This window comes from Ciona robusta, chromosome 3, assembly GCF_009617815.1.
Source record: "Ciona robusta chromosome 3, ASM961781v2".
Taxonomy (NCBI): Eukaryota; Metazoa; Chordata; class Ascidiacea; order Phlebobranchia; family Cionidae; genus Ciona; species Ciona robusta.
The window spans coordinates 6242727-6262491 of NC_143237.1; the positions used below are offsets into that span (position 1 = coordinate 6242727).

Here is a 19765-nt window from a genome sequence, read left to right on the forward strand (position 1 = left end):
AAGTCGTAGGGGTACGGTTTTATAAATCTTTGAATGTTCTTTGTTTACAATAAAATGGGACAAAAAAATAATATGAAAATGTGTCCCATATTCTCCCACTCTACTTAAAAATAAAGTAAAGATCCCTTTATATGTAATTTGTCCCTTCGATTACAGAGACAAGGGTCTATAAATCAACGAAGCAAAATGTGCTTACGGTGGGTTGAAAAATACTAAAAACATGGTAATTAGGAAAATACAGTCAGTCTTTATACCAAAGGTAAACGGGAGACTTAATTATGATTAAAAGGGGGGTTTCTTGCCTGATTTTAAAAATGGCGAAATTCCGAGTGCAACTGCACTAATGCACAGAAAGGATGATAGCACACAACGTCTTCCAAATAATTCCACAGAAAAGCAGGATATCACGTAGGAAGGAATTTCCACAGCTGCTGCCACGAAACAGTTGATAAACATATTTCCACCCAAATTTGAGGTATTCAGACTGATGCAATAGTAAACCATGGACACTATAAACCTTTAAAGATAAAGTAGTTAGTTTTAGGTCTTGAGTTTCGCGTTTAATACTGACCAAATATAGAACATAACCAAAGATCGTTTACGGATACTTGAACGTTTCAACATGTCTAAGTAAGTAAATTTTTCGACAACTCTTTCCTCGGACTTTTCCGTTTTGTCAGAGTTCTACAAAGCAGCAAATATTACGTACACTAATATGTTGAAAGGCGAGACATGATGTACTACTGTGGGGTAAGATAGAACACCTTTAGCACATAATAACCAAATATCATGATCGTGTTTTCGACAATTAACATTGGTCTATGAGAGTCGTAAAGCTACAGATTTATAATTATTTTAATAATCTATGTTTACCACCGTACGGGACGAGAAAATAAAAAGGTGTCATAACTTTCCCCACCCTACTATACTATACTTATCACCATAAGTAATGACTTCTTCAAGTCGTCGTCTTCAACTGTCTTGCCGTTGGTTCTTGCAATTTTGCGCATAATTACCATCGCTTCCTCAACCTTGCCCGAGCACATTAACCATAAAGGAGACTCCGGTAACCACCTAATGCATGCAAATCATCACTTAAATAAAACGTGAAACATTTTTGCACTATGTATGTACTCACCAATAGTATGGAATAAATATTAACCCGAAAAGTGATTGGGCTCTAAAAAGCCACCGCCAGCCCGGGATAAAGTAGGCAATTGGTGCCAGGATCATATATCCGACAGAAAATCCACCATTTTCCAAACTCCCAATCAAGGACCGCTTCGAAACATGGATTATTTCACTTGCTATAAAGAAATTATTATTATTTTTTTTTGACAACCCAGTTTTACATCTTTAAAAACTTCACCGACCTAAAACGAAGGCAGCCATATAATTGATCAGTGCCGTAATACCACATCCAAAAAATGTCGCAATGTACATGTAAATGTTTACAGAAAAACTGTTCAAACCAATGCACACGTACATTGCTGCAGTACCAAGTAGGAAAGTTGGCCTTCTGCCGTATCTGTAAAACAAAAATCGGTCACTACAACCATACGTACAAGTAGGCCTATACGTGGGTTATACAAAACCTGTCGGAAAATATTCCACTTAGAAACGAACCAAGTAAAACCCCAAACATATAGACTGTTGTCGTGAGAGGTAAGAGCCATGCATCTTCACATACGATGTCCCACTGAATGATTACAACGTAAGGTAAAATAGAAACTCATGTTACCACTGAATGAATGAAAATGAATGAAAGAATGAATGTAACTTATTTTATCCTCGCGCGGCCGGAAAACGACATTCGTTAAACACGGGTGTTTTGTATCATACACCCAGTGGCGCAGCCAGGGGAGACTTTCGAGGGTCGTGACCCCCCCCAAAAAAAAATAAATAAAAAAAAAACATTTTTTGATTAAAACTACACTCCTTATTTTTTCTGCCTGCGCCACTGCATACACCCGTGCCAGCTTATGAGTTACCAAGTATGTTACTTTGTGGGTGAAACCAACTACCTCTGTAGCAAGAGTTGTTCTATCACTTTCGTATACCCATCCATGGTTGCAATCTATTATAACACGGTTACTGTTGTTAGTGTACATTGGAATTGCTGATGTTCCATTCCATGTGAAACCAATGTCACTGTATCTGTAAAAAAGGTATTCTTGATAGATAAAAATGATCGAAAAATTTTGCCATTTGATCTCGTGTTTTACACATATGTGCTACATATTTCATACCTCTTGCATTGGGTCTTAGCGAAAACACCCTTCTTATTCTTTTCCGAAGGCAAACTGAAATCCAACCAAGTTTGGTATTCAGTTGAGTTCCGCGAAATATTCTGCCATGAAACGCAATTGATGTTCAGTAGTTTTTTATATCACAACTATGTTCGTTACCTGTTGTGTAGCTAGTTCTTCGAGTTGCGGAATTCGGCAGTAATGTTGCGGAGTGTTTTGTGAGAATACGGGCACCATTGCAAGAAATCCATTTGGTATAGTGCTGAAAGCTAGCAAACCGCATATGAATAGTTGGTACTTGCCAAACGAACCAATTTTGTCCAGGGTTTCAGCAAATTGATCCATCAGTTCTTTCCTAACTAAGCAAGCCAAAATCGTATCTTAATTATAAGATCACTATGTTTGTGACGTCTTAGAATATTTCTGATTTTATATATTATATAGTGGGTTGGGGAAGATGGGACACATTTAGCACATATAATATCCAAATATCTTGATTTTGTTTTAAACAATTAACAGCGGTCTATGGGAGTCGTGAGCATATACGCGAAAGTGTAATTCAGTGTCTGGCTTTTATGGTTTGTTGTGGCGCGTGGGTTATCATATGGAGATTGTCAACAAAGGTTTTATAAGTAACGACACACCTAAATAAAAAGCAGCGTGAGCTCGTGAGCTTCTGGAACAGTGTTACTGTTTAATCTTACGTCGATTTAAAACAAAAGAGCGTTAGTTATGTCGCTGTACAATAATGTGTTTTATTTATTGCTGATACGTAAACTTACCATAAGGAATAAAACAAAATGTTTCTACACATGCCTTTACTTAATACATAATAAGCCACACCGACTCTCTTGTGAATGTGGTTTCCACGTCTATTTCATTTTTCACTTTATAAACAGTTTGTGCTGTGACGCGTAATAAATGAATGGATGAATGTTATATCTCAAAAAGGCAAATATATAAATATATATACCACAATGCGCTTCATTAGATTTAATTACGTCGCTATATATAACAATGTGTTTTCAAAACAAAACAAAAATAGTTGTGTTTTTTTTAATTAAATGGATCGCTGTCAGAAAAAAAATGTGCTAATTATTATTACGTCGCTGTACGAAAAAAAATGTTTCGCGAGGATTTAATTAGACAATACTACAAATGCATTTAACTGACAATATAGCCAACATAGACGCTCATTCATTTACTTTATACATATATGGCTTAGTGATCTCAGAGCGCGAAATCATTGTACACCAAATGTGCTAAGATTTACTATGCACCAATTGTGAAAATGTGGTAATTGCTTCGTAAGGAACAAAATGTTACTACAAATTGTCAATAGGCAGCCGCGCAGTCAATTACTTCCTATACATTAGTGCGGTAAATACAGCAAATTCGAAATGGCGACCGCCGACATGTGGAATTACTATAGACACCGATTGTGAAAATGTGTTAAATACTTTGTAATGAATAAAATAATACTACAGATTGACAATAGGCAGACACGCAGTCATTAACGGGCTTCTCTAAAACACGCAATCTACACAATCTACGCAATCTTCTCTAAAACACGCAATCTTCTCTAAAACACGCAATCTTCTCTAAAACACGCAATCTACGCAGTCTTGTTTTGTCAAATTAGTAAACGAAGTTTTTTAAATAAATAATTATATTATTTAACCAAATATGTTCTAACTAAACTAACGCAATCTATAGAATTAACACATAGCGCCACCTTTCGGTCAAGTCACGCAATCTACACAATCGGATATATACATAATCTGCACAGGCTAATTTTGTTAAAAAATTAACCAAGTCTTTTTAAATAAATTTATCTGTCATTTAACTGTGGTATACTCAGAATATCAACTCAATCTACAGAACAACACGGTAGACAGTTAACGACAAATTTAAAGTATGCATTGCAGCTGAACGTCATCAAACGTCAACTTTATGTTTAAAAGTCGTTCAACGGTTTTTTCAATTTGCTAGGTAGTCTAGTGCAGAGTCCGTATATAAACGCTCTGGTCTAGTGGTTAAAGTTCTGATTTTGCAATTATGTAGCACGGGTTCGATTTCCGCTGTCGGAACATTTTGTTGAATTTTTTTATTGTTTTTTTTTTATGTAGGGTCATGGTGTTAGGAGTTAAATAAATTTATTTTTAAAAAACTTGGTTATTTTTTAAACAAAATTAGCCTGTGCAGATTATGTATATATCTTAGATTGTGTAGATTGCGTGACTTGACCGAAAGGTGGCGCTATGTGTTAATTCAATAGATTGCCTTATTTTATTTTAGGACATATTTAGTTAATTAATATATATATTTATTTATTAAAAAAACTTGGTTTACTAATTTGACAAAACAAGACTGCGTAGATTGCGTAGATTGTGTAGATTGCGTAGATTGCGTGTTTCAGAGAAGATTGCGTAGATTGTGTAGATTGCGTAGATTGCGTGTTTTAGAGAAGCCCGTCATTAACCTCCTATATATTTCTTTTCCCAAGGAATAGAACAATACAATAACAAGACAATAAGTACCACCGGAAATAATATTTCCTGTGCAGGTGTCATCACTTTCTTCCTTCCGAGCATCAAATAGCCGAATTACACTGCTACTGTTCTACGTAAACTATACGAACGTAGCAGTAGATCATTAGGCGCGTGCCAGTATCAAGCTATCGAACGTAATCCTCAAGAAATATTAACATAGACAATTTCGCGAAACCGTACACATTTAAGTAGCAAGTCATTATGCCGCGTTTTAAAAACAAAGCCGATTTTAATTAAGAAGCCAAACTATGATTGCAATATATCTAGGACTGCATTTTTTTAAGCAAAACCACTTGAAAACAGGTTTTTCTTTTTTATACGTGCATGTTATAACCAGAAACAAATAAGCAGAACAAAAAATTTTACCGCAACCTGTCAAACTGTGGGAAAACGTGCGCGATATAGCTCATCAGAGCGCTAATCAAATACACAAGTGGTTGTAACGGATACAAGCCTTGTTTAACGAATAGTTGTAAAGACATAATGCACTTGTTTTTACAAATACCATTCCTAAATTTGTTCCAAATTGCAATTTTTTTAGGTTCGCGTGGCCTGAAAACGACAGTCGTTATAACACAGGTGTTTGTTTCGCACCTCGCGCGAGCTTACGAGTTACCACGAATGTAACTTTGTTGGTGATTGTTCATGCATGCTCAGTCTACTGCGCAGTGGCTATGCGGCGCATGCGCAATAATAGCGGCCGGTACAATTTCAACGGTCAGAACAAATATATCCCGACACTGAAAAAATAAAACCAGCTATGCACCAGTTCCTTCAACAAACTTCTAAACTGAAAAACTAAAACGTTAAAATTGATTTTTTTTTTCTGTCTTTGGCGTATATATTTGTATATGCTCTGAGTTAGAATTTGCCTATGGCTGCAACAGAATATACAGCCGCTCAGCACAACTATAACTGAAACATACGATTAACACTGGAAAAAGAAAAACGTTAAGGATCACGATGCCGGAAAGGGAACATGCTGTCTGGTGTACAATGTACAAAGTGCAGCTAATTTACACAGTTTCCATGTAACCATTTTCATAATGTAAGAAATCGGCGACCAGCATGCATGAGCATCATGCGTAAAGTCATATCGTTTTTGCTTTTATTTTATGTGGTACGAATACTTGAAACGTTAAATATGTTTTTTTTAATAACGGCGACAATGACAATATAATATAGTTATAGTAGGTTGGGGTAAGATAGGACACCTTTTTATTCTATTTTCTCGTCCCATTTATTTGGCATAGTAAAGTTCGTTATATCAATATAAATAAGGCCTCATATAGGCCTAAACAAAAAATCACAAATAAAAAGCTTTATATAAACATATACGCAGCATGTGCTGGTACAACGTTACCTACTGGAGAATTGACGCCTGCCAATTTGTTTACTTTTACTGATATGCGAGTCGCATGCTCTGCGAGTGGAATAACAGTTCGGTAAGTATATAGCCATGTACCGCACTACAACACGCATGGTCAAATATAGCACATACCAATAATGGCATTTAAATTATATTATTATACAGTATATTAACCTTTAATTTACAAACTTGGTCTCTTAATAAAAAATCAATGACCTGAGGAAGTTAGTTTATAGTTCAAAAAGTAGAAATAAAAGAGTTTAGCGTTCGAGGATTGACGCTGCTACCATTGTAAGTATATCTGTCTGTCTAAGGGCACATCACTTAAGGGTTTTCTTGCAAAACTTAATTAAGTGAGAACTGGTCTAAAAGTGAAAAATTACGAAAAACAATCTCGGGCCAAAAGGGTTAGGAAAAACTGCTCTACCCCAGTGGTTCCTTGTGGTTTCGGAGACACCAGTGTGCTGAATAAAGTACTGACGCTGTCCCACCAGCACGCGTTAAGAAATATATAGTAGGTTGGGGGAAGATGGGACACCTTTCATTCTATTTTCTCATCCTATTGGGTAGTAAACAAAAAGCATTTAAATATTTATAAAACCGTATCCTCACGACTCCCATATAGACCACTGTTAATTGTTTAAAACACGATCACCATACTCGGAAATGCTGTGTTAGCGGTGTCCCATCTTACCCCACCCTATAGTATTTGCTCCGTTCTGAGTATAATCAGAAACATTGCATACGAGCCTTCTCCATCTAACATATAAGACTTTTGCGTTGCTAAAATGCACGTAGGTAGATTTTGCGTACCGAAATAAAGGAGCATAACAACGAAAAGCAACATACCAGATTATGCTGACTCGGCACTTTTTTAACTTAGTTTTCAACAGGAATGACTGATACAGCTTGTATGATGATACACCAGGTACCAAAGTCATATAAACCCGAGTAGGTCCAATTGCACCATCTCCTTCCACATTGTAGTTTTGTAGTTTTTTTTTGCCAAACTTGAAAAGGTTTACTTTCAATCCAATAATTTATACCTCTACTGCGAAATAATATCCCTTAGCCTTGATAGTGATATGAACTTACACTAGTTAACGTTGTCGTCGCTTAAAAACGTTTGTTTTCATGAATTTTGACAAACCGTGATCACGCAGTAATTAGGTAATGTTATAAGGTAATATTAATCATATGATGTTAATTTAAAAATAATGTTTCAATTACGATTAATGATAATACGGTATAAGAGTAGTGCATTTAATGCGTCCCCACTTAAATGCTAATAGTTTGATTCAGTCGTGAATCGTTGTGTGGATACGACACGTGCCGTCGTTTCCCGCCAAACTGCCAGACAGTGTTCCCGCTATGTAAAGTGCATGAGGAAAGTAATCGTTAATTAATCGCTCATCGTGTGGTTTTAAATCTGAAAATTCAGTCTAAAAATTATAAATATATATTATGATTTGATTTCAATCAAGAGAATAAATGCTAGAATTGAAAATTGAGGTAAGTGCGGAAAAAAGTCGTCCAAAAACAACAACAAGAACAACTGTTCGACGAAAAATATATATGACCACTAACGTGCTCAATAATCGGTTCTTATCGAAAGTTTTTGTTTACTAGCTTAATAGCCAGAGGGCACAGGGTACCAGAATAGGTAATAAGAATTTCATAGAAACGTTGTTTTGGGAAACATTTGCATTAAATAAACAAACAAAAAAATAATCCTTGTTATTTGCTAATTAGGCGATTGTATGCTCTATGGTTTATAAATCTATGCTTGGTTAGAAATATTTTATAAAGTGAAATCATTTACTTAAGATTTAAGGTACATTTTGGATTAATCATTTTTTCCAAACGGGAAAGTAATCGTTAATTAAATGCTAGTTATGCATTTTTTTTTAAAGATAAAAAAGCATCTATGTGAACACTTACGTGCTCACCAACTGTTTGACGAAAAAGGATATATGTGGCCACTTACGTGCTCAACAAGACCAACTGTTCGACGAAAAGGGATTCATATGACCACTTCTATTCTATTCTGTATGGGTGAGGTCCGTGAGGACCTGGGATTTAGGCCAGACTTGGCCCATTACCCCAACACCCTTGTACGCCCGGAAGTGACGTGCTAGCGGTAGCGAAGTTCTTTGTACATGTTCCGACTCTAGCGTTCCGACCAAGTCCCATTTTCTGTCCCGATTCTTGACCCGTGGGACTCAATCTGCGGACTATTTCTGCGAACTCGTTCTCTGTTCCGACCAAGTTCCGTTTTTTGTCCCGATTCTTGACCCGTATATAAGACTCCAGCATCTGCAGACTATTTCTGCGAACTCGTACTCACAACGTCACAACCGGACGCACCACAGAATGTTTATCCTCGTCTGGGCAGCGAGTCACCACATATATGCAACTTTGTGGGTAATTGTTTTTCCTGTATATGACTGTTAATTTGGACAACCCATTAGTGACCGCTGGGTTGGAGCAATGTCCGTTAAGTGTCTTGCCCAATAAGGACACATACGCCGATCAGTGTTAGTACCGCCATCGAGCATCGAACCGGGGACACTTTGGTTCCCGATGCAGGCGCCTAAACCACTGAGCCACGGTGCCGGACCATATGACCACTTACGTGTTCAAAAGGGATCTGTATGACCTACAACGTGCCCAATAAGGTATAAAAGAAGTACTTTGTATGCGAGCCGCCTACAAACTCTCAGTTTTAAACAAGCGTCAATCGTTGTGCGGATTTATCTTCAGACGTTATTAGTTATTTCGACAGATCGATGTAGAAGTGGAAATGGTGACCTAACCATAAAAGCGGGTGGGAACAGATTATAATGTCCCTAGTTCGATGCTCACCAAATATACCCGCATACCCATAAAATACCCACAAAAATTGCGGGTATTTTACGTGCGACGTAGTTGCATTTTGCCAGAATTCAATGTACCAGAGTAAATTTGTGGGCGCCTTCATTTATTTTCCTCAGTATTATAAAAATTGTTGACAAAATGTAAAAGAGAGACACGCTTGAACGAAGCATTGCCAACATTAGAAAGATGTAAAAAACGCAGTGTTGCCTGTCAATAAGTTTAGTGCTGCACAATGGAATGAACACATTCGGACATTTAACTATTTTCGGAACCTAATTTGTAAAAAAAACTGTCGCTTTAATTTAACTTTTGTTGCTTATTTCTAAACTCAAAGATTGTCTGGCGGTCGAAAAGTTGTGTCATAACAACACCAGAAGCAATGACATGAATAAGAACGAGACAACAGAAAATAAACAAGTTCTGCAACTTGTGGCGCAGTGTGTGGATAAAGTGTGGCATCTACGGCTCTGGAGAATTGACAAGAAGTACATTTACATCGGGTAACGAAATTATTGTTTTTTTCGACAGGGCTTGTGGCGTAAGTTCCTTGTGTAGGAAACACAAACTAGTGAGTGGTTATCACTCATTTTCTCCTCCCTCCTCCTCCTCCTCCTCATGTTTCCTTTTTACTCCTCGGGAGCTCTCACCTAAAAGTGAGAGGAAACATTACATCAGTAATGAGGAAAATAGGTCTTTAGGGTAAATTCTTATTGCAGAACCTTCTCATTCTTGACTTCTGCTTATTCTAAACCAACCAGAATTATTATAACCATTGTTTTCTGTTTCACATGCCTGTGCCCTCTTTCTATTCCATACATGTTAGACCCTTAACAAGGACCTCTATATAGGCCAGATTCTGCCCATTACCCAAACTTCCAGGTGCTTTTTTTTGCATTCTAAAGGTCATTCTTAAAGACATTAATATTAATGCAACTTGTGATCACCTGGTTCCTTATTTTATTTAAAGAAATATAAAAAATGATTCCATCAGTATGCTTTTCAACTTGGACAAGTAGGACAACCCATTATTGACCAATGGCTTTTAGCAATTACCTTAAGTAAATTTCTCCTTTATCTTCTTATAAGCGATCAATAAATAAAATCCCACATTAAAAGTGACATACCTGCTCCTTGTTCCTCCTCATCAATATCATCATCTTCTTCTTCCTCCTCTTCTTCCTCCCCATCATAATCCCCATCATCATCTTCATCCTGGAGATTACCAAGATCGGATTAAATAAAACATATTTTTTTTGTGTCAAATTAAATAAATAAAAAAAATGTGTGAAAAATAAATGAAAAAAAATTTAAATTTTAAAATAAACAAAAAAGTTAAATTAATGAGATATTTCTCCAAGTTTATATTAAATAACTGTTAACACAGCCAAGTTCAACTTACTTCAATATCATCACCATCTAGGTAAGCGAGACCAACTTCCTCTTCTTCTTCATCCGATCCCGCATCACTTTCATCCTCCACAGAATTCCTTGAATCCTCGTTAACAGGAACCCCATCTTCTTCATCATCATCTTCCTCTCCATCTTCCTGATCCTCGTCATCTTCATCGTCCTCTTCCTCCCCATTTTCAACATGGTTCCCGTCGATTCCGTTTTCTTCTTCATCACCCGAACCTGAATTTAAAACAAATAAAAATTTGATAAAATATTTTTTTTATTTTTGATGACTGACAATTTGGACAACCCATAGGGGATTACTGCGATGGAGTTGGTAATGTTAAGTGTCTTGCCAACGAACACAAGGGCACACTAAGGTGGCATTGTTTAGGTTTATACATGGTTTTCTCCACCCCAGAGGTGATGTACCTACTATGAGGTAGGATGTGTAGTGGTTTTATTGTCATGTATATGTATACGTAACTTACTTTTATCCTCGCGTGGCCGGGAAACGATAGTCTTTATAACACGGGTGTTTATACACCTCAAATATATAACCACTTTGCCACAGCGAGATACATCACTTTACAGTTTAACAGCAAACTTCAAGAACTAAATGAGGTGGAAGTCCTCACTGAGACCCCAATGTACAGTGAACTAAAACATAGCAGCAAGTACAAGCTTTAACTGGCATTCCAATAAAAAATATAAATTTGTATGTGAATAGAAATTCTCATGTGTGATATAAAGGTACCACCAAGAATCAAACAACAAAACAGCTTCTGAAGTGAAAAAAGTGTGCCAAAACCGCAAATTCAACTGTTAAGAGTAAAAACTGTTATTCTTCAGTAGTTTAGAAACTAGAAACGATCAAAGTTTTTTCTTTGAAAATCCCAAGCATTGTCGCATTTTAGTGGTACCTTTAGATAAAATTTGGGCATCCATATTCAATTTTCGTTAATACGTCCCTTAAAATAAACAGAGATTCCAATCCTACCTTCTTCATCATCAGAATCAACAGCTTCTGTGTCGTTCGCATCAAAACCATCCAAATATTTCAAGTTCGGCAGAAGTGCAAAGACATTTTCTCTGTAGCGAGGAAACTTAGTAACTTCACAGTTAAAGAGATCCAGTAAAGTCAGCAGTGGAAGCTCAGACTGAAGATAAATAAACAAAGGTTAACTTGATATTGTTGGTGGTTTTTGTAGAAAGACTGTTAAAGCAAATTTGGTCAAAAATTTGTTTCACTTGAAACTGGTATAGCAATTTTCATAATCGTAATTTCTAGTTTGCATTTTTTTAAAATAAGAAACAATATGCAAATATTTTTGTGTTGAAAATTCTTACTTTGAATCACTTATATATTAAAAGTAACAAAGAAAAATAAAGACACTCTCTGGTAAAAAGATAAAAACAGGATTCTAAGCTGTATGCTGTGAAACATATTCAGGTCTCATTTTAAATTAAACCAATTTGTAACTGACTTTTAAAATGTGTTGAAGAAAAGAGGAAAAATGTGATAAATGGATATCCAAGTGTAATGATTAAATTGACCAGAGTGAGTTGCACAATCCAGTGGAATATCAAGTTGCAAAAGTGAAGAATACATACCAGTGGTTGGAGTGCCTCAATTGTCTTTATTTTATTCCCGCTAAGGTTTAAATGTGTAAGAGATGTGCAACCTTTAAGGCAGGCAAGGGATCCAGAAATACGATTGTCGCTTAATTCCAACTGTTTTAAAGATATATAAAATAGTTAAGATTAGATACTCAAGTGTCTAGTAAACAAAGTTTAAAGTGAAACAAAGATTGTTTTTATATATGAAAATTACATTGTGCTCAAATAAACCTATTTAATTAATGAAACCTCACACAAAAGAGTTAAACTAAATACAAAAACTAAAACTAAATAACAATATATAATGGCTTTCATAACAGTGGTGTTCAACTTTTTAGAGGCGGTACGCCTTTTAACCTGGTTTGTAAGTAGTCTAGGCAAACATTACAGAATATATTTCTTTGTTTGTTATTTGATTTGATTGAACTGTGTATACACCAGTGCATTAAATAAATTAAAAAAACAAATCTTAAAGTGTTTGGTTTAGTTTAAATTAATAATTAAATTGGTAGGGAAGAAAATGAGTTACAAACATTTAAATTAGTATTTTTTTTTTCTGATAAAGTTTAGTAAAAGGACCTTCTTTAAAGCAGGTAAAGCTGGGAATCCTTTTAATGAAGTAATGCCAGTGTTTATCATGGAAAGTTTTTTTAAGGATGTGAATTCATCTGTCAGTCCTTCTGGTTCACCAGCGCTGCGACAATTATCCAAAATCAAATCTTCAATCTAAAAATAAGCAAAAATAATAATAATAACTGTTATATATATATATATGTAATGTTGTTTAGGCCTGCATTAAACGAAGCAGTGCAGACGTGTTGTTCTTGGCTTATGCTAAGAAGGAAATCGTGTACTTTTTCATTTTGGAACAATGCTAGACGCAATCACATAGCAGGGAGTACGTTACAGCGCTATACTAGCAAAGTGGCAGGCGCTTTCCTTTCTCGCTGTCACGTGACGACTACGAACAATATCGAAGTCAGGCGGAACAAGACTGCGCGCGTGAAGCAGCCGTGACGTCACACGGGCAGCACTAGAAAAACATCAGTCATTGAAAATCAATGCCTCGGTTCTTATAAACGTAAAATACGCTTCAATATATAGCGCGATACAAAATATAACGATTCGTGGACGTGTATTTAGGTTGGTGTATACAACAGGCCCTGTTTTTCGTTCAAAAACAGTTACCGTTAAGTACAACACCTCGCGTGTGGCTTACTCAGAAGCGAAGACAATTAACGTAGTAGGACGATCAAAATAAAGAACTTTCTATACCCTCGGATCAATACAGCGTTTAACATTTCTGCATTAAACTACTACCTGTCAATAATATAACTTAAACGCCGATGGAAAGGGTAATTGGAAAAATAAATAACTCGCTGATAATACGCACCATTTTTTAAAGCGTGGTAAAAAATGTTAACAAGACATATACGCAATATGTTCAAATTAATCAAATATTACAAAACGGTGTCCAAACGAAACCGATCATGATAAAAAAACAGGTACACAAAAACACGCGCCGCTTTTACAAAGTACATAAGTTCAAAGCGGTAATGTGTAATAACAAAACAATTTCGATGCGTAAACTGTCACGCATATGCCACAAAATCAAAATATAACGGCTTGCCACAGTTTAAATGCAGAGAGTTTGAACACAATTTTCGGACAAAATTACTTATTAAATGTTTAAATAACATGTATTTTAAACTATTCAAATAAAATTATTTTTGTAGTACACGATTTTCGCCTTAAAATTGTAATCTTACCTGCTCTGGCTGTCTGCCTCGGCTTTCTAACTGTATTCTTTTTAACATTTCCCCAGCAGATGACATATAACACTCACAAGTTCAATGCAGGTCAAGTTCCAGCTGAATTGACCGCAAATTAAGCTTGATATGAAGACGATTTCTAATCAACCGACTAGGTACCAAATCTACCACGCGCAGTGCAAAAACTACACTCGTTCATCGACAGTGCCTGTGCGCATGTACAACGTATTGTGTGTGCCGTAACAAAGACGCGCGCTAGCACACTCAGAACTAGAGGGATTGCGCGTGCGGAGAAGGCGGGGAGACCAATCAAATTGACGGACCAGAACACGTGACTAAAGCAGTGCCCGTTCGAGCATAAGAAGCCATAGCCAGTTACCTGGGCATTCATAAATCGTATAGTGCCTGTAAACAGCATTTGTAAACACGAGTTTACAGGATTTTAACTTCCCCATAACCTATAAATTAACCAGCAACATGATTTCTGCATACAGTAGACGTGGATATACATTTAAGTTTGCTAAATTTATATAAAAATGTTACTGACCAAGGAGCACCCTGTAAACTTTCATTACTTTAATTGTCACACGTCTTCCCACTTTCTGACCTCTTAACTTAATTATTCACCTGTTCCTGCTATATAACCATGTTACACATACAGTTTTACTGAAATTTGTAAATCTATGCCATTTCTTTATTTTGAACTGTTACATAAAATAACATTCCTGCATTTGATCTTTAAAACGTTACTGCAACATAACTCCATGTTACTATTTGCAAAACTTTTTTGTTTGTCTTGCTTGTCACTTAAGGCAATAGTTAGTAAGCCCATAGTCGCATTGTTAATTCCTTGAGCATTTACTCTAGTATGTAGACCCTCGCATTCATTACATAACTTTTAAGCAAAAAGCTATTTGGGAACCCTTGCTAAACTTTAATTGTTCCAATAAACCTAGGTTAAAAACCATCAACAAGATTTTTTCTGACTAAGGTTACAAATATTTTGTGCTCAGTTTAATAGCCAATCCTACCTGTTTTTTCACTAAGATAACTACATTTTATCCCAAGCAATCAAATTTGATTTACACAAAAATACACACAACAGCTTGCAAAATATTGGTCATGTTTGTATAAAACGAAACTAATACAAGGCCATTAAAATCAACCTTGAAGTTTGGATGAGTTAGTTATTGAAATAATAACTATACCACTAACAGTTAAAAGACTAGTAGAGCTAATGTGATCCAAAATTTACTGAAAAAATGTATTTTGTCTATACAAATGTGAACTCATAGGATGTTTGAAATATCCAAAATTTCTATTTAAATCCAAGGCTTCCACCCAACCCACATTCGACCAAGCACATTGGGATCGGTTGCCAAATCCAATAAACAGTCTGTTTGCTCTGAGACACTAAGTCCCGATTTTGGCATTAGAAATCTTATATTTTTAGTGTCCCCAGATGCAATGCAGCAGTACGACTTCTTAAACTTTGTTATTGTGCTATTGTGGTTCAATTCATCACTGAAAAAATAAACACAAATAAGTATAGTTTTGTAAATTTACCAATACTTGATATTAAATGGTGTGTTATTGTTGTAAAATTTTACATGGACATCATATTAGTTCAACATAAAATGATAGATAGCTCATTTGAATAGCTTATTTTTTTTATTTATCTCTTTAGATACAGAAGATCAAGTTAGTTAATACATCGACAAAGAGAAGGGAATTAGCAACAAAATGACAGTGTTACATAATTGCTGCAGGTAAAAACTACTTGAACAAAAGTGCCAGATAAAAGCGTGGCTGCTAAACCCACATTACAATACAAGTTAAGACATATTAAGTTGTATTTAATAAAAACAGATGTAATTAATGGCATATCTTATATATAAAAGTCATGCCAGATGCAAACCAGGTACCTGAAACACATGTCAGATCTAACCAGATTAAATAAACCCACCATGTTATGGATGAAGGATTTTCTCCTTCAAGTTTCTTTTTGGTGAGTGCCATTTTCCTCCTGGCATACCAAACTCTATCAGATGACTCTACATCACTATTGGAGTACCTTTGGTCCTGATCACGACTTCGTTTTCCAAATTTCTGAAGATTTTTTGAATAAGTTTATACAGCTAGTGTGATGTGATGGAAACCATGAATTTTACAAATTAAAAAGCAATATAAAAGCATTTTATGTATTTCAGTTTAATATCAAATCCTATACCACTGATAAAACAAGATTTTAGAAATACTGGACTGCATATGTGTGTATAAAACAAAACCTTGCTGCATTTACTTTCCTAATTTAAAAGGGCATACCAATGAAAAAAAGTATGTAGATGGAGTCATACAGTTACTTAAATAAGGTCTAACTCTAAAGGTACCAGAAAAGTTAAATAAAAAATGATATCAAATTTAGGCATCTTTATCTATATACAAATATGCATTTTCGTGGACTGCCTTTTTAAGAGTTCCAAATTAGGAAATAAATAATAATATGTTGGACAAATAGAAAATAAAATTTATCGTACTGCCCAATCCACAGAAGGATCTTTTACAAAAACATCCAACAGCGGTAGAATTGTATCCGTACGAGATCTGAGAGCAGATAAGCATCGAACCATAACATGGCGAAGTTCGCCATGAATGGCTGAATGTGGTGACAGCAGGTTGATGATCTGGTTTGTTAAACGGAATGGAACCAATTCTGGCACAGAAAGAGCCTGGGTATACAATTTTAAGTTTGAATCTTTACTCGTCGTAGGTCATGATTTGGTATATAGATTAATATCTGACGAATAAAAATTGACTTTTTTTTATAAGAAGTAAAGGCTTTTGACCTAAGATGACTTTAAAAAAAGAATAAATAAAAAGCATAAAACAAAACTAGCAACAAATCACCTCTGTTGCCGAACCAAAGGCGTGACCAAAATCGATGCCAACAACTTCTCCAGTTGTCAATGACAGCATGAAGTTAGAAGTGTGACGATCGCCGATCCCAAGTAACCAATGAGTGACGCACATGACAGCGTATGAGGATGTGAAACGTTTGCGCAGAGCAACAAATGACTCCGGATTCGCACATAACCTTATGTAGGCTTGCCTGGATTAAAAAATGGGATAAAGTAAAATGTTTATGTAAATGAAAAATCACCATGTAACTGCAAACTAAAAAAAACATATATATTTTTTACTTATGTCTTCAAAAAAGATAAAAATTCAAATAAATTACGCTAACGAAAACAAATGCACACCAGCAGACGCATATGATTTTGAAAATATTTACAAACCTGAATAAATCCCATGGCAACATATTTTCAGCTCTCTTAAATTTCTCCACTACCTACATAACATACATTTTATTTATCTCTTCAAATAAAGTAGAAAATACCAAATTTATCAAAACAGCAAAGGAACTTAATAAAAACAACAGTGTAAAGGACGCTAAAAGTAATTAGCTCAAAGGGTCAAATAAAAGGTAGTCTGATTCTGCTAAACCTACAGTTTTATTATTTATTTTATACATAACATAAATTTGTTTATAGAAGGTAATTAGCAACAAAACGAGATTTGTTAAAACACGCTACTGGTATAAAACCTGTGCATAGCTCCCGCGCTGCATTAACACTCCATATGTTTCGCAAGGAGATTTTTGAACCATATTCTTTGGAATCCAAGTTCTTGCTGGTTCAGTAATACAAGAATTGCTAAAAAATAGTTACTGTTAAAATTGTATGCATTTAAATCTGTAACAGAGCTATCTGTAAGAAATACTTTAATGCGCAGAATCAGCTAGTTAAACGTATACTTTAAAAAAATTTTTCCTTTTAGGAAAAATGACTTTTTAGAAGTCAAAATTCACAATTGTTTGTAATAGCATTGTCATTCTGCTCAACACTATTCAAACTATTTTTGACATATGTTTTCTTCACACAGAGATTTTGGAATAGTGGTCACACACAGTGAATGAAGTAACCATAGACTAGGTATAGTTGGCACGATTTTAAGAAAAGTGCATAAACAAAATCTTGATGGCTTTAAAGAAAATTTGTAATCCTCAGAGAGCATCATATACTGGTATATACACTTTTTCGAATAGCCGAAAGCAGAACACACACATATATATATACATTTATACAACTATTTAATCACACCATTGCACAGCGATAGAGACATGTTAACATTACCAGTTCATTCTTTTTGCTTGTTGTGAAATAAATTCAATGTAAGGAACCACATTGTCCACCCATTCAATCATTCCAACCTTTGAACTTATTGGGATAACCTAAAATACAATAATAGATAAATTAAAAAAAAGTAATAGATAAATTTGAATACAATAATAAATTTATCTTAATAAACTTATGTGTGAGTTTGCTTCTTTAAAGATGCACTTGTAAAATTATAAAAAAATATAAAGTAATTTTTCAAACAAATTTTAAAATAAATTCATAAACTAATAAAAAACGACCAAGGACATTTTTATCACCATTGATAGCAGCATTAAGCCTTAAACTCTCTACCTTCTGGTTTAGTTGCCATCCAGCTTACCTGGTATGTTCTCATTGATAAGTTTCTCTTCCTACACCCCATGTCTGACTCTAACAACTGGTTAAAAATGACAAATATTTGTTGGATACGTTGGTCCTGTCGTAAATCCTCACCACCTGCATAGAAATAACATAAAACACTTAAACATGGATATAATATGCTTTAAATAATATATAACACATTACTAATAATGGCAGCTTTTGTTTCTTCGATTACAATAGCAAAAAAAACTTGTGTATTAGTGTATTTACAAAGAAAAAAAGTGTATTTACGATATAAAAAGTGTATTTACGATACAAAAAAGTGTTTTACGATATAAAAAAGTGTATTTACGATATAAAAAGTGTATTTACGATATAAAAAAGTGTATTTACGATATAAAAAAAGTGTATTTACGATATAAAAAAAAATTATTTATGATATAAAAAGTGTATTTACAACATTTTATCCCCTTGGTTTAATGTTAGTCACCAAATATATTTTAATGACGAGATAAAAACCCTAAGGAGGCTTAGGTTGAATGAAGCTGTTTAAAAGGCAACATCAGTCAGATTCAGCAATAAAACTGCCTAAATAACAAACAAAAACCTTATAATATATATAACTCCTAACTCGAATAATGTGATCTGGTTTTTACCTTTAATCAAAAATCCAAAATCTTTTTCATTTGATCCACGCATAATAATCTTGCATGGTTTACGAATTGATGTCATCATCGTGACCCTATCATCAAATCCCGTGATTGTTGCGTGATATTCCAGGAGTGGACGACTTTTTCCATCATACTGGCCTAAAAGTCATCAGGATAAAAGTAATTTACTACAAAGCAGTGGTTACATAACATATTAGAAAATTTATTTTGCGATATCTTTTTAAAAACAGTAACGAAAAAAGATTAAATAAAACAAGACAAAAAATTTTTTAGAATGTTAAAAATTTTTAGGATGAAAGTTATTTACTGCAACGCAGTGGTTACATAACATCTTATGAAATTTGTTTTGCTTTATCTTTTTGAAAACAGTAACGAAAAAAGATTAAATAAAACAGGACAAAAAATTTTTTAGAATGTTAAAAATTTTTAGGATGAAAGTTATTTACTGCAACGCAGTGGTTACATAACATCTTATGAAATTTATATTGCTTTATCTTTTTGAAAACAGTAACGAAGATCAGATTAATTAAAACAAGTCAGTTGTTAAAAATTTTTAGGATGAAAGTGATTTCCTGCAATGCAGTGGTTACATAAAATATTATGAAGTTAATTTTGCGATATCTTTTTGAGAACAGTAAAGAAGATCAGATTATTAAAAAACAGGATAGTTGGTAAAAGTAGTTTATTAAAGCTCGTATTAAAAAGGATGCTACAACCATTGAGGG

The 19765-nt window shown here is 34.7% G+C and overlaps 3 protein-coding genes across 3 annotated transcripts in view; all 3 read right to left on the minus strand.

Annotated features, from left to right (window-relative positions):
- Positions 1 to 15: 15 nt before the first annotated feature.
- LOC149738606 (organic cation/carnitine transporter 2-like) lies at positions 16 to 7686 on the minus strand. The gene is made up of 9 exons (XM_089874488.1): positions 2409 to 7686; positions 2250 to 2350; positions 2025 to 2157; positions 1596 to 1699; positions 1374 to 1528; positions 1139 to 1307; positions 942 to 1074; positions 572 to 684; positions 16 to 517 (listed from the first exon to the last, which is right to left on the minus strand). The coding sequence occupies exons 1-9, from the start codon at positions 2592 to 2594 to the stop codon at positions 283 to 285; spliced, it is 1329 nt and encodes a 442-aa protein (XP_089730614.1). The 5' UTR covers positions 2595 to 7686; the 3' UTR covers positions 16 to 282.
- A 1447-nt stretch (positions 7687 to 9133) lies between these two features.
- LOC149738607 (acidic leucine-rich nuclear phosphoprotein 32 family member B-like) lies at positions 9134 to 14056 on the minus strand. The gene is made up of 7 exons (XM_089874499.1): positions 13829 to 14056; positions 12639 to 12785; positions 12054 to 12173; positions 11440 to 11599; positions 10447 to 10679; positions 10172 to 10259; positions 9134 to 9694 (listed from the first exon to the last, which is right to left on the minus strand). The coding sequence occupies exons 1-7, from the start codon at positions 13892 to 13894 to the stop codon at positions 9627 to 9629; spliced, it is 882 nt and encodes a 293-aa protein (XP_089730625.1). The 5' UTR covers positions 13895 to 14056; the 3' UTR covers positions 9134 to 9626.
- An 881-nt stretch (positions 14057 to 14937) lies between these two features.
- Positions 14938 to 19765, minus strand: part of LOC149738608 (DNA-dependent protein kinase catalytic subunit-like) — a 53005-nt gene continuing 48177 nt past the window's right edge. Inside the window, exons 76-84 of the mRNA XM_089874505.1 lie at positions 19026 to 19178; positions 18389 to 18504; positions 18025 to 18122; positions 17436 to 17544; positions 17128 to 17180; positions 16739 to 16940; positions 16369 to 16560; positions 15798 to 15940; positions 14938 to 15355 (exon numbers count right to left, since the gene is read on the minus strand). Coding sequence (XP_089730631.1) covers positions 15154 to 15355; positions 15798 to 15940; positions 16369 to 16560; positions 16739 to 16940; positions 17128 to 17180; positions 17436 to 17544; positions 18025 to 18122; positions 18389 to 18504; positions 19026 to 19178 — 1268 coding nt within the window. The 3' untranslated portion in view covers positions 14938 to 15153. The remainder of the gene's footprint in view (positions 15356 to 15797; positions 15941 to 16368; positions 16561 to 16738; positions 16941 to 17127; positions 17181 to 17435; positions 17545 to 18024; positions 18123 to 18388; positions 18505 to 19025; positions 19179 to 19765) is intronic.